Raw genomic sequence first — 15,800 nt, 5'->3', positions numbered from 1 at the left:
TTAGCTCCTCTGGTATTCTTGCCAATAAAGAAAATGAAGGTTTTGAGCAGTGATAATTACTTGGGCCTTCATCTCCAGATTCCTACTTTGGAACAGCCAAAATATCCATCCCAGCCTTCACACTGAGATCAGAGTATCTGGGGACAGGACTTTGGGACTTTAGAGAAGGCCTTATGGTAACATCTTCTAAGGTGCCCAAGTAACTTAGGAACCTAATTCCTATTTCCTATTTTCAAAAGCTCCTGAAGTAATTTAGGAGGCTAAATCCTGCTGAAAGTCAAATCAGGATAGACTGTAACTAGTGCCCGAGGGGTGAAATGATAACAATTAATACTTAGTTCTTCTATAATGCTTTTAATGATTAGATCTCCAAGTGCTTTACAAAGAAGGGCAGTATTATTATTTCCATTTTACAGATGGGGAAACTGAGACACATAGAGGGAAGTGATTTGCCCATGTTCACCTAGCAGAGCCAGAGCCAAAAATGCCAGAGCCAAAAATAGGACCAAGGTCTTCAGAGTCCTAGTCCGGTGCTCTAACCACTAGGGAACCTCTCACCACATACCCTGACCTTCCCTACCTCAAAACTAACTAACCTCACTTAATTTGGGGCTACATTAGAACTGTTGTCTTATAGGTGAAAATAACCCTAGTGTAAGGGGTTGGTATATAGCTTATGGAATGGGTTTATGCCAGAAACTATAGGCAATGTGTTGGGTTGTGTCTCATTATTCTCAGCCGTTCACAGCCCCTAGGAGACCATAGGCAGACTGACTGTGAATCAGAGCCGCCCAGAGGCTGCTCTAATTTATGTCAAGGGCTGGAGAGGTCCAGAACCAGAATACTAGGAGGTGCAAATGTGCTTTAAATCTTAAAGCCTATTTCCTTTGCCCCACCCTGGAGTGAGAAATGGGCCCAGAAGCAGGCAGTGAGAGGGCCCAACTCGACACTCCTGACCCATCATGTCAGAGTCACAAAGAGAGCCATGCTCAGCAAGTGTGGGAGAGGGGTCTGCGGGGCTAGAAGAGGGAAGGGTGCGGACCTTGTACTTCACCGTGACATGGCAGTGATAGCCAGCATGAGCACTGACAGACCAGGTCCAGCAATTAAGTTTTGGGACAGGGGCAGGGAATTCCCCATGTGCTTGACTGTGCAATTGACACGGCGGCGGTGGCCAGGGTCAGCACTGGTTGGCCAGGCCAAGTGACAGGAACAAAACAGGAATCCCCCATGTGCTATGGACATGGAAGTGGTGGCCAGGGTGTGCGCTGACCGGCCAGGACTAGCCATTAGGCCGTGGGTGTGCAGTATCATAAGTCTCGAGCGTTCAAACGCCATGTGAGTCAGGGTCTCCAAAATCATACAATTGGCCTCAAAGTCCTGAGTTGTTGGGTTTTAATCCACCCAGTTGGGGTTCGTTTTCTCTGCTTCCCGCTGTCCGAGCCCTTGGGGTGGGGGTGTCACGTGTTTGAGCCGTTGCGCACAACCATAAAAGGGCTAGAAACCTTAGGGTCTGTGGGGGGGAATGGAGCCTCCCTTTGTGTGGGGGGCTGATGGGAGGAATGGAGCCCCCTTTGTGTTTGGGAGACTGTGAGGGGGATGAAGACCCCCTTAGTATGTCAGGGAAGCTGTGGGGGAGATGGAGCCCTCCTTAATAAGTGTGTGAGGGTGATGCCTATGGGGGGAATGGATCCCCCCCTTGTGCGTGGGAGGCAGCTATGGGAGGAATGGAGCCCTGTGCTTGGAAAGGAAATGCAAGAGAGAGGCTGGCCAAAATCACAGGGCTCTGGGAGCTGGGCCTTTAAGTGAAAGACCCCCCAGCCTCTCTCTGGTTGGGTCTGGCCTGGGACAGGGAGTCCCCACTTGACTTCATGGGGATGGGGACATGTGGCCAGGGCAGGCACTGACTGACTGGCCAGGGACTGGGCTGTGGCTGGGGGGGGGAAGGGGGAAGGGCTGCAGCCCCCAGCCTGAGTCACATGGCTGAGAGATCCAGCAAACTCCGCCCCCTCCACCCGCCATTCGCCTCAAGGGCAACGGCTCCCTTCGAACTCCTCCCGCCAAAACACCTCCTCGGCTGTGATTGGCCGAAGGGCCTGGCCAATGAAAGGGCTGTCGCTGGGTTCGGGCGGGGGTTGGTTGGTTCCTCCGTGTCGGAAGCGTGGCACGGGCGGGGCGCTAGGGCAGGGCTCGAGTCGCGCGCGCGCGCGCGCGCTGCGGGGCCGCCCTGGAGGCAGTTTCCAGGAGCCGCAGGGGGCGGGGTGATGCGGAGAGGGGCCGGTGGGCGCTTGCGGGGCACGTGGTTGGGGTGCGGGGAATAGAGCCTGCCTCAGTTGGGGGGGGGCCCTCACCTTAGTGTATGAGGGGTCGGAGCTGTGGGGGATGGAGCCCCCCCCAGAGGGTGGGGGTGAGGCTGTGGGGAGGAATGGAGGCGCCCCTTAGGGTCTGTGGGGGGGAATGGAGCTCCCTTTGTGTAGGCGGCTGGTGGGGGGAATGGAGCCCCCCTTAGTGTGTGAGGGGAGCTGTGAGGGAGATGGAGCCCTTCTTAATATGTGTGTGAGGGGGCTGCCTATGGGGGGAATGGAGTCCTGTTAATGTGGGAGGAGGCAATAATGAAGAGGGACTGGATCCCCGTTGGTGCAGGGTCTGGGTGGGGTACTGGAATGGAGAAGGAATATGGATCTTTTTGGAGTAGGGGGGGTGGATGGGAGAGGGGTTGTGAGAGGAAGCCCCTTGCATGGGTTGCAAGTCTCAGAGCAAGGTGTTGTGTATTTGGGGAATGGACAGAGGGGGTTGGTGGCCAAAAGACGGTCATGATCCTTTTGCCTCTTATGCTGAAGTGTCCATGTTTCTTCATCTGTGTCTTGGCAGCAACTGTCCTGTCTCTGGCTGGCTCCCATCAATGCTGCCACCACACCCTGGCGGCTCTTAAGGTTCCTAGTGTTTGGTAGCCCCCAGCTTTGATGTATCCAAAATCCTTCTCCATGCTCCATTAATTCAAATAACAGGTACACCATTACCGTTGTTCCCTTCTGGTGTGGGGGGTCTGGTTGGGGCAATTTATCCCGAAAAGGAAACAAGCAAGAATTGGTGGTAACAAGCCAGTGTCTAATTACATCTCAGCAATGAAGATGTCTGACAGTAAAATGTGAGGGGGGCTTAGGCATGGTCTGTGTTTGAGATTTGCTCCAATTACAGACGGGGGTAGCTGTACTGGTAAAGCTATGAGAGGAAGGATACTTCGGTGGTTAGGACACTTGGGAGACCCCAGTTTAATTTCCTGCTCTGCCACAAACTTCCTGTGTGACCTTGGGCAAATGACTTAGACTATGTCTACACTACAAGTGCTACTCGAGAGGCGGTAGCTAGGTTGACGGAATAATCCTTAGGTTGCCTTAACTACCTCTCAGGGGTGTGAATTTTTCATATGTAGGAAGGGGTTTGAACTAGTGCAGCTACATCCATGGTTATAAATGGGGCACATTGTAACCAAAGCCTTACTGTGACTGCAGCACTGGTGGAAAGTTTGGCAGCCCTGGAAACTGAAGTCCAGGGACAGCCCCAGTGCCAGCTTCCCACGGTTCCTGTCCTGGAACTTGTGCACTAGGCTGTATCTGAACTGTTGGTCAAGCAGGGATGGCAGCAGCTGGAGCATTATTGAAGACTGACTGCTCACATTTTTACCCCCGTGTCATCTGACTTAGTTCAGAATTGGGTCATGGTAGTGGCTGTCTGACCTTAGCACGCCCACCATTGCTAGCAGCAGCGGAGCTGCGGTGGTGTTAGACAGATGGTGGGAGAATTGCCTGCAATTCTGAGTGTAGATGAGGCGGTATGGGAAAAAGTCAATATCCTACTTGCCAGTCCCACTGAGACAATTGAGCATTGCCATGATGGAGCCATTCTCCCTGTGCTGTTCCCTGATGCCCCGAGCCAGCCATTCCCTGCCCCAACCTGTAGCCAGTGTGGAATCTGCTCTAGAGAGGAAGTTCTTCATCCCATTTGTTAATTCTCCAAGCCAAGTCATCCACTTTCTGACCTGAGGCTGGGTGAAAGACTCCATGTGACAGTCTGTGAGCTATCCAGTCCCTGCCCCGAACCTGAGCTGGATTGGAACTAGTGTCCATTGGTGACTGACAATTCCCTGGGCTGGCTGGATTGGAGCCAGTGACCTGGAGGTGACAGGCCATGTACTGAATTATGGAGAAATTACATATTTCAGTACCATTCAATATAACAGTTCTCTGTGAGAGTCTGTGCTCCTTCCCCCCTGCTAGTTAAATATATCAGTAACACTGCCTCAGGGAAAGTAGCACATGGATAATACATAGATTCCAAGGCCAGAAGGGACCTTTATGATCATCTGGTCTGAGCTCCTGTATACCACAGGCCTGAATTCTTGTTTGAACCAGAACAGATCTCTTAGAAAAACATCCTATCTTGAATGAAAAATTGCCAGTGATTGAGAACCCATCACAAGGCTTAGTGAGTTGTTCCAATGGCTAATTACCCCCACAGTTAAAAATGTGCACTTTATTTCCAGTCTGGAATTGTCTAGCTTGAACTTTCAGCCATGGGATCTTGTTAGATCTTTGTCTGCTAGACTGAAAAGCCCTTTATTATCAGATTTTTGGTCCCCAGGTAGTTCTCATAACCTGTGATCAAATCACCCTTTAACCTTTTCTTTGGTAAAATAAATAGATTTTGCTTCTTGAGTCGCTTACTATAAGGCATATTTTTCCAATCCCTTAATCATCCTTGTGGCTCTTCTTTGACTCCTTCCCAATTTATCATTGAGCCAGGAACAAAATAAGTTATAACAGTCACTCTTCTTCCAGGGGGAGATACCTTGGCAAAAGCTTGCATAGACTGGAGGCAGAAAGTGAGCCTTTCATTTTTAGGAGGATGGTACTAAATCCACCAAACGGAGCTCTGCTAGATAGAGCATACTCCGTTCCCAGGTCTGTGTTCTGTTTGCAGGGAATCTGGCATCTGGTAACAAGAGGGAGGCTCTGCTGACATGTGCTCCCCTGAGGCCGGTTCTAAGATTCTCTATCGGAACTCCCGCCTCCTGCGCATGGCGTTCCTCCAGCTCCATCGCCAACAGAGGGCAGATGTATTCTGTGACGTCATCCTGCAGGCAGAAGGTAACCTGAAAGAGGGCAGCGGATTGGTACTGACCTTTCTTATACCTGGGGCTGAATTGTCACCTTGCCTGTGCTCTTAATTATGTGATTTGATGTACATTTCCATAGGATCTGAATTACAGATAACTATGCAGTTATGTTTTAACATATAATACTGTTATGTATGGACAGCCCTTAGCTTTGCTGCTTGCAGTGGCTGTTATATCATTGGGGACTGATGTGTCCTTGTCTGCTAGGTGGCTCTGAGGGACTTGATTTGTTTGGGAATCATAAGTAGAAAAAGAGTTGTACAAAAGTGGAAGTACTTCCAAAGAGGTTTTTGCAAATAGCAGCCATCCTACATGGCGCCAGATGTCTGTCAGCAGACATATGGAAATTAAGTGTTCATCTTTGACTGGAGCATTGCAAGACCATTTTATATGAACTTTGCCCTCAGCTGCTTCATGTTCAGCTGACAACTTGTGCATATTTTGGTCTGTGAAAGTCTCTGACTCATTAATCAAACTAATCTTGAAGCTTCCTGATTTGTTCAGTGTGGGAGCGATTGTCTCAATAATATTTTGTAAGTGTCTTGTTATTCTGTTGAAACAGTTTTATTGATGTGAGGGGAAGTTTCAAGCAACAGCCTGCTATCATTGCATCTGTAAGTAAGGTCCCCACTGCTCTGCAAAGTTTAATTATTTTAATATTAACTGGAAGTAATATTAACTGGATAATAATAAGAAGTGTCCTGGGGTGTGGCATCCTTCGAATTAGCGAGACTTCCATATGCTTCCCAGGTTAACAACTGCTGAAGTCCTTTGTTTCAGAATCTGACTTTGTGCAGATGGCGCGCCTAGAATGTGAACCAAGACATGGGACTCAAGTTTTGAACACAGGAGTGTTTGTGTGTTTGGGGAACATGACCATGTATTTCACTGTCCTGCTCATATATTTTGTTCATTTCTGTATGTAAGGAAGCTTTTATTCCTTGTTGGCTTGTAGCTTTGGATGTGTCAAGGTGGAACTCTAGGGACCTGCAGCTGGAGACATGCCTGTCATTCTCTCACTGAATTTGCCTCTATGTGCCAATGCTCAATGTCCTCTTTCTTGGCTGGTTTTTGAAAGAGGAAATTAAATGGAAAAAAATCCCTTCTTTAAGACAACAACATCCTGGTTGAAATCTGAAATGCTTAAAACTCTGGCAGCATTGTACCTTCCTCTGTAGTTCTCCCCCCTTTGGAGGGGAGGGTTTGGAGCAACTTCCTGGCTGCATAGTCTCTTGTCTCCTAAAGCAGTGGTTCTAAACTAGAGGTACGCAGAGGTCTTCCATGGGGTACATCAGCTCATTTAGATAGTTGCCTAGTTTTACAAGTTTACATAAAAAGCACTAGCGAAGTCAGTAATACTAAAATTTCATACAGACAATGACTTATTTATACTGTACCCTTGTTTATACTGTACACTGAAATGTAAGTACAATATTTATATTCAAATTGATTTATAATAATATGGTAAAAATGAGAAAGTGAACAATTTTTCAGTAATAGTGTGCTGTGACAGTTGTATTTTTGTCAGATTCTGTAAGCCAGAAGTTTTTATGTGAGGTGAAACTTGGGGTTATGCGAGACAAATCAGACTCCTGAAAGGGGTACAGTAGTCTGGAAGGGTTGAGAGCCACTGTCCTAAAGAACCAAAGACAGATGCAGCCATGGTGGCCACACCCACAGTATTCCAAGCTGCTCTGAGTAGCAATACCAGCGAGGGACAGGTTGGGAGTGCTGCCTGGGTTCAAGGCAGCAGGAGATGCACCAAGAACAGTGGATATATTTTCCATAATATCCCTCTTCCTCCAGGACAACGGGGACACCACAGGCCAGGCTGAGTCTCCCCCTCGTGGATGTTCACCAGACTGCTGGATTAGACCCATATATTTCGATCCCACATGCTTTCCAACCTACTGGGTCTGGGCAAAATCCAGACACTCTCTAGGTGATCTGGCTTCTCAGGAACACTCCTGGGATGCAGAACTCATCTGCCCTGTCCCCAGGACCAGCGCTGATCCACCCAGGCCTCCCTAGGAGCATATGCACACTTTCCTCAGAGCCCCACCCTCATGGTCGCTCCCTTGTATAGTTTCTCTTCAGGGACCATGTGCCATGGGATAGAAAAGAGACAGAGAAAAGTGTGGGTGGGTGTTTTTTTTTTTTTTTTTTTTTAAAGGAAGCAGACAGCTTAAATTTACGTAGGGTGGAGTGGGTTTGTTTTATTTGGCTACTGATGCAATTACCTGGCGCAGCGGAAAGAACCTCAGAAAGAAAAGCATCTCCTTGAATTACCCTCTCCCTACTCCTACTATTAACTGGAAGTAATGTTTTTGCTGCTAAGAAGTGTCTTGGGGAGTGGCATCCTTTGCCCGGGGGCAGAGAGGAAGGCCTGGAGAGGGGGCCATAGAGATATGATCTCTCCATAGACAAAAATGAAACCGAATTCCAGCATGAGGCCAAGTTGGAGCTGCCTCAGGAACCATAACCGCAGTGTTGCCGACTCTTGTGATTTTTATCGTGAGTCTTGCAATATTTGATGCTTTTCTTATAGCCCCGGCTGCAGGAATTTGGAAGAGTTTCAGAGAAACTCTGCTTTAATTTAAAAAAGAAAAAAGTGTGTTTCTAGCCTTCCTTGTGGTTGTGGAGGAAAGCTTGAAAATGTGAAGCAAGGACACCTGAAAGGTTCTGAAATCAGAAATAAAAAGAACCCCAAATATAGTATTTTTTAAAATAATTATTTTGAGCCAATCTCAGTAAAGCACCCATTGCTAAAGGGGTTGGAACAGGGTAGTAATAACTAACGCAGTAGCAGAGCCGAGCTAACCTGTCACACTGACACACTCCTTTGTTTGCAGGAGAGGCCGTCCCGGCTCACTGCTGCATCCTCTCCGCCTGCAGCCCCTTCTTCATGGAGCGCCTGGAGCGGCAAATACCCTCCAAGGGGTGCAAAGTGGTGCTGGAGCTGCGGGGTCTAAAGATTGGGACTCTGCGGAAGCTGGTGGATTTCCTATACACCTCAGAGATGGAAGTGTCCCGGGAGGAGGCCCAGGATGTGCTGGCTGCTGCCCGGCAGTTCCAGGTGGCAGAACTGGAGTCACTGCAGCTGGAAGGTGGGAAGCTGGTGAAACAGGTGCTGGGTCGGCGCTTGAACCGAGAGTGCCTGCAGCCGTCCAGCTCAGCTCCTATCTCTGCTAGGGTCGTGCCACAGGCCTGCCAGCCGGCTCCTGCCACCCCACGGACATTCCGCCCCCTGGTGGCAGGCAAGCAGCATATGGCAAAGCCCCAGGGTGATGGTGGGGTACCTGCCAGCAGCACCACCAGTCAGGTGGAGAGCGCCAAGCATGGGGTGGCTGTAGTAGCTCAGAACGGGGCAGCCCAGCCAGGGACGCAGGGCGCGGTGACTCCCGTGCAGCCTGGGAATGTGAGAACCAAAAGCCGCTCCCTGGGCTTAGCCAGAAGCCTTGGTGTGGGGAGCACACTGGGCAAGGCTGAAGGGTCACAGGGTGAGAGGAGCGCTGAGCAGACCTTGCCCAGCGAGGGTTGCTCCGCAGACGGCTCGCCGCTGCCAAGGAAGATCAAGCTCAGCCGCCTGAAACTGCCACCTCCCTCCAACTCCTGTGCCACGAAGGCAGTCCCCGCTACAGCAGCTGGCAAGACCCCCACGTCCATCCGGCGCCTCTGGCGGCAGAAGACCCCAGGTTGGGATGAAGCAGGTGAGCCAGAGAAGGTCAGCCCCTCTTGCCACACCTGGAGCCCCCCTGTGGCTCCAAAGACCAGCACCAGGAAGCGGAGCTCCAGCGCATCAGCTTCTGGATCAGACACTGCCGCAGAGGAGGGGCATGTGGGGCGTGTGAAGCTCAGGAAGGTTGTCAACGGAAGTTGCTGGGAGGTGGTGCAAGAGCCATCAGCCAGGGAGCCCCAGGGTGCTCCAGTGACCACGAGAGAGACAGTCACAAACCGTGTGGCTTCCCCGCCCAGCTCCAGACCGCACAACTTTACGTGCTGGCCGGAGCTGCCAGGAACGCGCGTGGCTGGCTCCAGTGAGCTGCTGCCTGCAAGGCTGGAGGCTGCGCCACTCCCCGAGCAGGTGAAGGTGGAACAGGGGCCCTCAGATGGGAGAGGAGGCTACAGGGACCCATATGAGCTGGATGTGGCTGTGCTGGAGCCCTTGAGTGAGAACGAGGAGTTTGGGGACTCAGCTCCACTGGAGCAGATGCTAGACCTGCTGCTATCCGGCAGTGGCGTGGAAGGCCTGGGTGTGGCGGGGCCAGGAGGGATGGCAGGCCTGTCACATGGGCCAGATACAATGCCAGCAGATGCTGCTGCAGCAGGGGAGGAGTGGAGTCCCCCTGAGGTGCAACTTTGGCCAGAATGGGACAACAAAGGGAAGGACCCCCTGTCAGGGTGGGAGGCTGGGAATGGTCACTCTGCCCTTAGTACTGCAGATGGGGATGCCCTGGGGCAGCCTGCCTGTGGCCATCTCACACCCAGGAGGACTCTTCCCCTCGGGATACCCGGCACCCAGAATCCTCAGCACCCTTCACTTGCAGCTGGCAGGAGGGAGGCTCAGCCAGACCCACTGCCCCGTGTTCCTGCAGCAGATGGCACAGGGGAAGGGCAGGGGCCCCGTACCACCCAGACTACTGGGATGGAGACAGAGCCCCAGCCTCAGGCACCCTGGAGCCTATCCCCAAGCAGCCCAAAGCATGACCCTGCAGTCAGCCAGCCCCCAGACAGTCCAGAGAGTGATGAGATTGACATCGTGGCAGGTGCTGAGGAGGCATTGGTACCTGCTGGATTCACCTGCGTCAAGCCTGACCCCTCCTCAGAGTCTGATGAAGAGGTGGATGTTCTGAACTAGTGGCCATCTGGCTTGGCCTGGCCTGGCCTGGTCTATGGAGGCCGTCACAGCCAGCTGGCCTTAGGTGCAGCTGTTGTAGCAGACTGAGCTTGGGAAGCTGCTACTAACAAAAAGCAGCAGGTGGCTGGATTCGGGAACTTGTAGGAGCCTGGTAATGGGAAGAGCTCTCCCAGCCCTGAAGGGGCTGGGCAAGTGGGAAGGACGGGTCAGCTGGAGGGCACAGCTGAGGTGAAGTACAGAGGTGCAGCACCCTCTTCCCCCCATGCTCCTTAATTGTGGGATGGGGCTGAGTCACACACACAGGGATGGCACTGAGACTTAAAACAAGGAATGCTCTGATCACGTAATGACGCAGGAGGACTGAGAATGGGGTGGCCCTAGTGTCACCTATGTCGTTTGGTGGAGCTCTGCTGTCCTCTGTGGTTGAATAAACTTAGCACTGCTTCAGTTCTGCTGAGCAATCTGTGCTGGGGGAGGAGGTGCTGGAAAGGGATGGAGGAGAGAGAATAGCCCTCGCCAGGTATCTAGAGCTCCCCCTGTGTGTGCGGGGACAGGGTTGGACATGTTGAGGCTTTTCCTGCTGTCACAGCTGCTATCAGACCCACTGACAGTCCATTTATGTACCAGGTAGAGCGGTGGGGCTGCTGAGAGGGAAGAGTGAATGGTCCTCGGGTGACTCAAATGGTGAAATATCAATAGCTGGTGGCAGCCAGCACCCCTGGGTGTTGTAGAGTCTCTTTAAAGTAGGTGGTGCTAACAATGCTCTCCCATGGGTGCTTTCAGCACAAACTCCCACTTCTCACAGCTGGCACCCCTCATAGGTCTTGCATAAGTGTCTGAGTTTCTTTCCTGCCCCTCTTCTGCATTTAGGTTAGCTTTTTCTCTACATGTATGCATACAAACATCTTAACCTTCCTAAGCCCAGCTTGGGGGACATGCAGGCCACAGATGCTGGTGGAGCAGCATTAGCCGGTGTGTGTTCTTCAGCTATTACTGCTGCGGCCAGGATTCTAGCATAGCCGAATATCCTGCCAGCTGTGTCACCAGCCTTCCTTCCTCTGTCATGGAGAACAGAGCCTGGCTATCTCAGGAGCAAACTCCTCTCCCGCCATGCAGTGCCATAGTACAAACCACTGGCCCTCAGTCCCCATCATCAAGTTGCTGCCCCACCACTCACACCAGTTGTGAATCTAGTCCAGATCCCCTCCCTTCCCTGCAGCTCTCCACAGCAGCTGTATCCTTCCACTGACAAAGAACACAAGCTCCAGTTACTTAGCCCGTCTTCACAGATCACTAGCATCAGAACATCGCTTACCCCCTAATATCTGCATGTGTCTCCCCCCGGCAACCATGTGACACCCAATAACAGGGCTTTGTGCCATGCGCCTGCCACTTCTCTCACAGCAGGGGTTTGCGGCCCTCTCCAGAAGCCCCTTTGGCAATGGCAAAGATGTGAAAGCAAGGAAAGCCTGGAGTGTGAGAGATGGGGGCTTGTTTGAAATAAAGTTTGCTGGATTTGCCCTCTAGTACCTGGAGTGTAGCACCCTGCTTTCCTATTTGGCTTTACAGTGTAAGATGCCAGGAGCCCTTTCTTCCCTCCTGTAGGGAGGAGGACACCTGCCAAGACTCCTCCTTCCCAGAAGGCATGAGCATGTGTCCTTTAGTAGGGCTCTCCCCACCTGCATGCAAGTGGGGGGGGGGGGGAGGAGAGAGAGAGAAGGGAAGGTGCAGTCCAAGTCCAGGTGAGCCTGGCATGGTGCCCACCTTGCTGCTACTAACAATTCTTTTAGAAGCTTTATTACAAAAATGTCTAACCACAAAACAGTGTGAGATCCTCTGCTAAGGAAGGCCAGAGGATGGTTCCAGGAGCAGTGAGAAGAGCAAAACAGAAGCAAAGGGCAGAGCGGCTTCATCTGGCCCACCAACTCCCTGCGGGAAGAGCAGTGGCATCAGAGACATGACTGAGGTTTGGCCAAAGCCCCCCCCACTTCATCATGCCTCATCATGGATGCTTCAGTCCACAAGGAATGGATGGGTCCTAGGCCTGGCTGCAGGGAAGAGAGAGAGGGATGTGTCAGTCCTGGCTGTTCATGCAGGAGGTCACATCTAGCCACCCCCCTCCTGCACTGAGCGTGCAGTCATTTGGGCCCAAAAACACTCGCCTGCATTAGCCTTGTTGGCTAGAGGCAGCTTGGCTGGAGAGTGATGAGGCACCTGTAAGCCAGTGACAAGCCTGGCAACTTAAGGGGTGATGGCCCCTGGAGAAGGATGGTCCAGCGGTCAGGGTAGTAGGCACTTGGATTCAGAGGGGTGTTGTGATGCACTTATATTATGAGGAAGGCCATAAATGCCTTGGCCCTCCACAGGAAGGGCTTCCCCCGTGGGGTTCATAACCTGCTGGCATACAGAGCATGGCGCTGAAGCACCAGTCGTGCCCTACCTGCTCACACGTGCCTGCCACCTCCTCCCCACCAAAGGGCATTTTCAAAGGATCCAGCCCTGCTTCCAACCACAGGGAAGGAGACAGTGCATCCCTACAGGAATATACCACACAGCTGGGACTAGGTTTCCCTCTCTAGGCATTCGTGGCTTGGACTGGACCGAGGCGCTGACCACAGCCACGTTCTCACTTCCCTAGCCCTAACTGGACATGCTGAATTTGTCAGCAGGCTAATGGGACGTGCCCCATAGCAGGTATTTGATTAGATGGGTGCAGAAGTGACCCACACCTGGTCCCCAGGTATATGGAGCAGCATCAGCTGACTGCAGTGACCACAGGGCATTTTGGCTCCCATTAGTCCTGTAGAAACAACACTGCTTGGTGAGAGGAAACTGGACTCTATTCCTCCTCATGCATCATCTGCTGGCCCTGAAGACAGGGCTCGGCTACAAGTCCATGCTGCCTGTGGAAGCTATGCAGGGCTAGGAGATGGCACAGTGGTCGTTCAGGGTGTAGTTTGCTCTGCCAGTCTTTTATGACTGGCCACGATGGGGGGAGGAGGAAAGAGCCCAGCTTGACTGAGCCCGGGGGCGCTGGCAATTAAAAAAAAGTCTTTACCTGCAAGCTGAGGGGGTTTGTGCTGGAGTCAGACAGACCCAAGGATCTCAAACCTACCAGCTGTTGCAGTCATCTTTGTGCTTTGACATGTGCGCAGAGGGGTCTCCCCTCCTCCCTCTGATGTCAGTGGTCCCCCGTGGGAGCAGCAGTAAACTCACCTCCATGCAGCCTGGCCTGCTTTAGACCAAGCTGCTCTTCAGCATTTCAGCCACCTTCTCTGGCTCAGGGAACTTGAGCTTGCGAGGTGGCCCTTTCTTAATGCCGCTCCACAGCTCCACAGCTGAAACCCCAACAAAAAGGCAGGGGCGGTTACGTGGGGAATAGGACCTATTGGCTTGTACGGACCGAGATCAGGGGCCCCCACTGTACCAGGCACTGCACAGACTGCTAGTGAGAGACAGTCTCTGCCCCACAGAGCTCTGAACAGACAGACAAAGGGCGGGAGAAAGGGATACAACATACCTGCCATTTAGGAGCTTCATCATGAAGCAGTTCACTCCCCACCAGGAGATTACCCGTGACAGCCTGTGCCAAATTGGGCAACCTCCCACAGCAGTACGTGAGCATCCCTACCCCAGCAGGCTGTCACGAGGGAACCTGCCCCCGGCACTGCCCTGTCCTAGCTGGGCCCTCCCCCCCCAGTCATTCCACCCCCGAGCCTCAGTCTGAGAAGGCAGCACTTACTGCTTCCATCCTCCTTCACCAGGGACACCTCGAAGCTGTTCCTGCGCGGTGGCTCGGGGTTGAGCTCCACCACCACATTGGCGACAGTGCCACGCAGCGCCTGGCTCACGGCATCGGCATTGCGCCTGTAGACTCGTCAGCTTTTACTGCAGGGGAGGAGGGGGAGATGGGGGTTGGTGAGAGGGGGGATCCTGCCTGCAGATTTCTTGCAGAGGTGTTCACTGAGCAATGCCACGCTCCCAGCACACCCCAGCCTGATCCATCACCACCACCCCCAACCCAGCACTTGTGCCCCTCCCCTACCTGCTCCCCCCTCTGGAAGTGTCTGACTAATTCCCCCACCCCCCAGATACCACTCCCCTTCCTCTCCACAGACATGCCCCCTCCTGCCAGCTATTGGCACCCACCCACCACCTGAGCATCATTGCACAAGGACATATAAGCCTGCTGGGCCTTAAAAAAACACCAACCCCCCATTGCACCAGACAGTGCAGAACTCACCAATGCTCAATAACCACCCGGGGTCCAGGGCCCCGACTACTCTCTCCCCGGGACCTTTTTGGCAGTTTGTCAGTACCACCATTCGACTTCCCATCCTCGGCGTTCACAGCCTTCACCTCAGGCTCCTTTGCCTTCCTCTTCCTCCCTCTGGGGGCCATCCTGCTCTGGGAGAACCAACAAGGCCCCTTACCATCCGCCACTGGGTATTTTTCAATCGAGATGGGATGTTTTTCAAACCTACTTGCTCCAGTTCAAACGGGAATTAACCCAGGGAAGTTCTCTGGCCTGGGTTGTTCAGAGGGGTCAGGATAACTGATCACAGTGTAGCCTTAGACTCTCTCAATAGCCAAGAGGCAGGACCACAGCTCAGCCCCTTCTACCTAGCCAGAGAAATAACTGGGTGGGAAGATGTGGCACAAAGTGGAGAGAATTTCAAGGGCTAACGAAAACCAGGGTGCATGGGGGAAAGGACGAGAACAGCCAGGGTGGAGGGATGATCAGGGCAGGGTCAAGGGGGCATCAGCATGTGTGCTTGCAGGGGAGGACTGAGGGGCACCAGCAAAGGGAAAGAGACAATGGCTAGGACTGGATTGACGGGGAGACAGAGAATGATTACAGGGCAGATTCGAAGTGCACTATCAGCGCTCGGCACTGCTGGGGGGAAGCCCGCGGCACCGAGGTCCCTGCCGACCCCCAACCCAGCGCTTCCCTGTACACGACCCTTCCTGGTCTTTCCTGAGCAGCCCAGCGTGGGGGGTCCGGGCTGAGCAGCCCCATGTCCAGCCAGGGAGCTCGGAGGCCAACGTGCCAGCCCCCCCGAGAAAAGCACAGACACGGGCAAGTGCATCTAGGAGACCCCACCCCAGAGACAGCCACACAAGCTACCTACCTCCTACCTAGCGGGTACAACACAGCCAACCAACCTCACCGAGCCCAGCGCCGTCACGCGGGCCAGACCTGCTGCAGCCAGGCGGGAACTAGGAAGAGGAAATTCCCCTGCTCCCAACCATTTGACACCCCAGCGATGGGGAGAACAGAGGAAAGGAAAAGCGGGGGGGAGGCACCAGCTGAGTCAGCCCTGCCTTTGCCCCCGGTGCAGCCAGGCGTAATCAGAGTCTCTTCAGACTGCAGCCAGGACAGCGTTGTAATGAAAACCCGTGCACCGGCTTTTACTGCACACCCTCCAATCGCCCCCCCTCCCCGCTCTGCGGGATGGTTCCTGCCCGAATTTGTTACACAACGTTCTGACTATTAATGAGGCGTCACGGCAGCCAATCACAGCTCAACCTGGGTGAGACTAGCTGTCTGCTGCAGACCTGCTTGGCGCCCTCCAAAGGCCGGCAGTCCCCGAGGGTCGGTTCAGCTGGGACTTCACTCCAGCGGCGCGAGCGCACACACCTGCAAGTGGCCAGCAGGGACCTCGGTGGTGCAGCTTCGCCCCAGCTGTGCCCAGTAATAGCTTCAACGCTGCGAGCTTCCCCAGCGCAGTGCCCTGGGAACATCAGCTTCCCCATAGCAGCTCC

General features: G+C 53.1%; 2 protein-coding genes across 3 annotated transcripts; one reads left to right on the top strand and one right to left on the bottom strand.

Moving 5' to 3' along the window:
• Positions 1-2,196: 2,196 nt before the first annotated feature.
• Positions 2,197-10,634, top strand: BTBD18 (BTB domain containing 18). Its single transcript, XM_067550613.1, has 4 exons — positions 2,197-2,280; positions 2,872-3,008; positions 4,981-5,147; positions 8,029-10,634. Exons 3-4 carry the CDS (start codon positions 5,021-5,023, stop codon positions 10,032-10,034), a joined length of 2,133 nt encoding a protein of 710 aa, XP_067406714.1. The 5' UTR covers positions 2,197-2,280; positions 2,872-3,008; positions 4,981-5,020; the 3' UTR covers positions 10,035-10,634.
• A 1,181-nt stretch (positions 10,635-11,815) lies between these two features.
• Positions 11,816-15,465, bottom strand: SELENOH (selenoprotein H). 2 transcript variants are annotated; one of them, XM_067550616.1, is made up of 5 exons: positions 15,167-15,465; positions 14,278-14,436; positions 13,777-13,922; positions 13,251-13,372; positions 11,816-12,082 (listed from the first exon to the last, which is right to left on the bottom strand). In XM_067550616.1, exons 2-4 carry the CDS (start codon positions 14,433-14,435, stop codon positions 13,272-13,274), a joined length of 405 nt encoding a protein of 134 aa, XP_067406717.1. In that variant the 5' UTR covers position 14,436; positions 15,167-15,465; the 3' UTR covers positions 11,816-12,082; positions 13,251-13,271. The 2 variants fall into 2 exon arrangements, with proteins under 2 accessions (XP_067406717.1, XP_067406716.1); XM_067550615.1 differs by having other exon boundaries at positions 14,278-14,441; positions 15,167-15,464.
• Between the last annotated feature and the right edge of the window lie 335 nt (positions 15,466-15,800).

This window comes from Emydura macquarii, unplaced genomic scaffold, assembly GCF_026122565.2.
Source record: "Emydura macquarii macquarii isolate MOO-44397 ecotype Brisbane River unplaced genomic scaffold, CSIRO-AGI_Emac_v2 contig_1305, whole genome shotgun sequence".
NCBI classification, from domain to species: domain Eukaryota; kingdom Metazoa; phylum Chordata; order Testudines; family Chelidae; genus Emydura; species Emydura macquarii.
The sequence above is the reverse complement of the archived record's forward strand: the minus strand, read 5'-3'. Positions and strand labels throughout refer to the sequence as shown.

Coding starts and splice junctions, on each gene's coding strand:
- BTBD18 (XM_067550613.1), top strand. CDS start 5,021: ATGTGCTCCCCTGAGGCCGGTTCTAAGATTCTCTATCGGAACTCCCGC. Junction 5,148..8,028: donor CGTCATCCTGCAGGCAGAAG/GTAACCTGAAAG, acceptor CTTTGTTTGCAG/GAGAGGCCGTCCCGGCTCAC.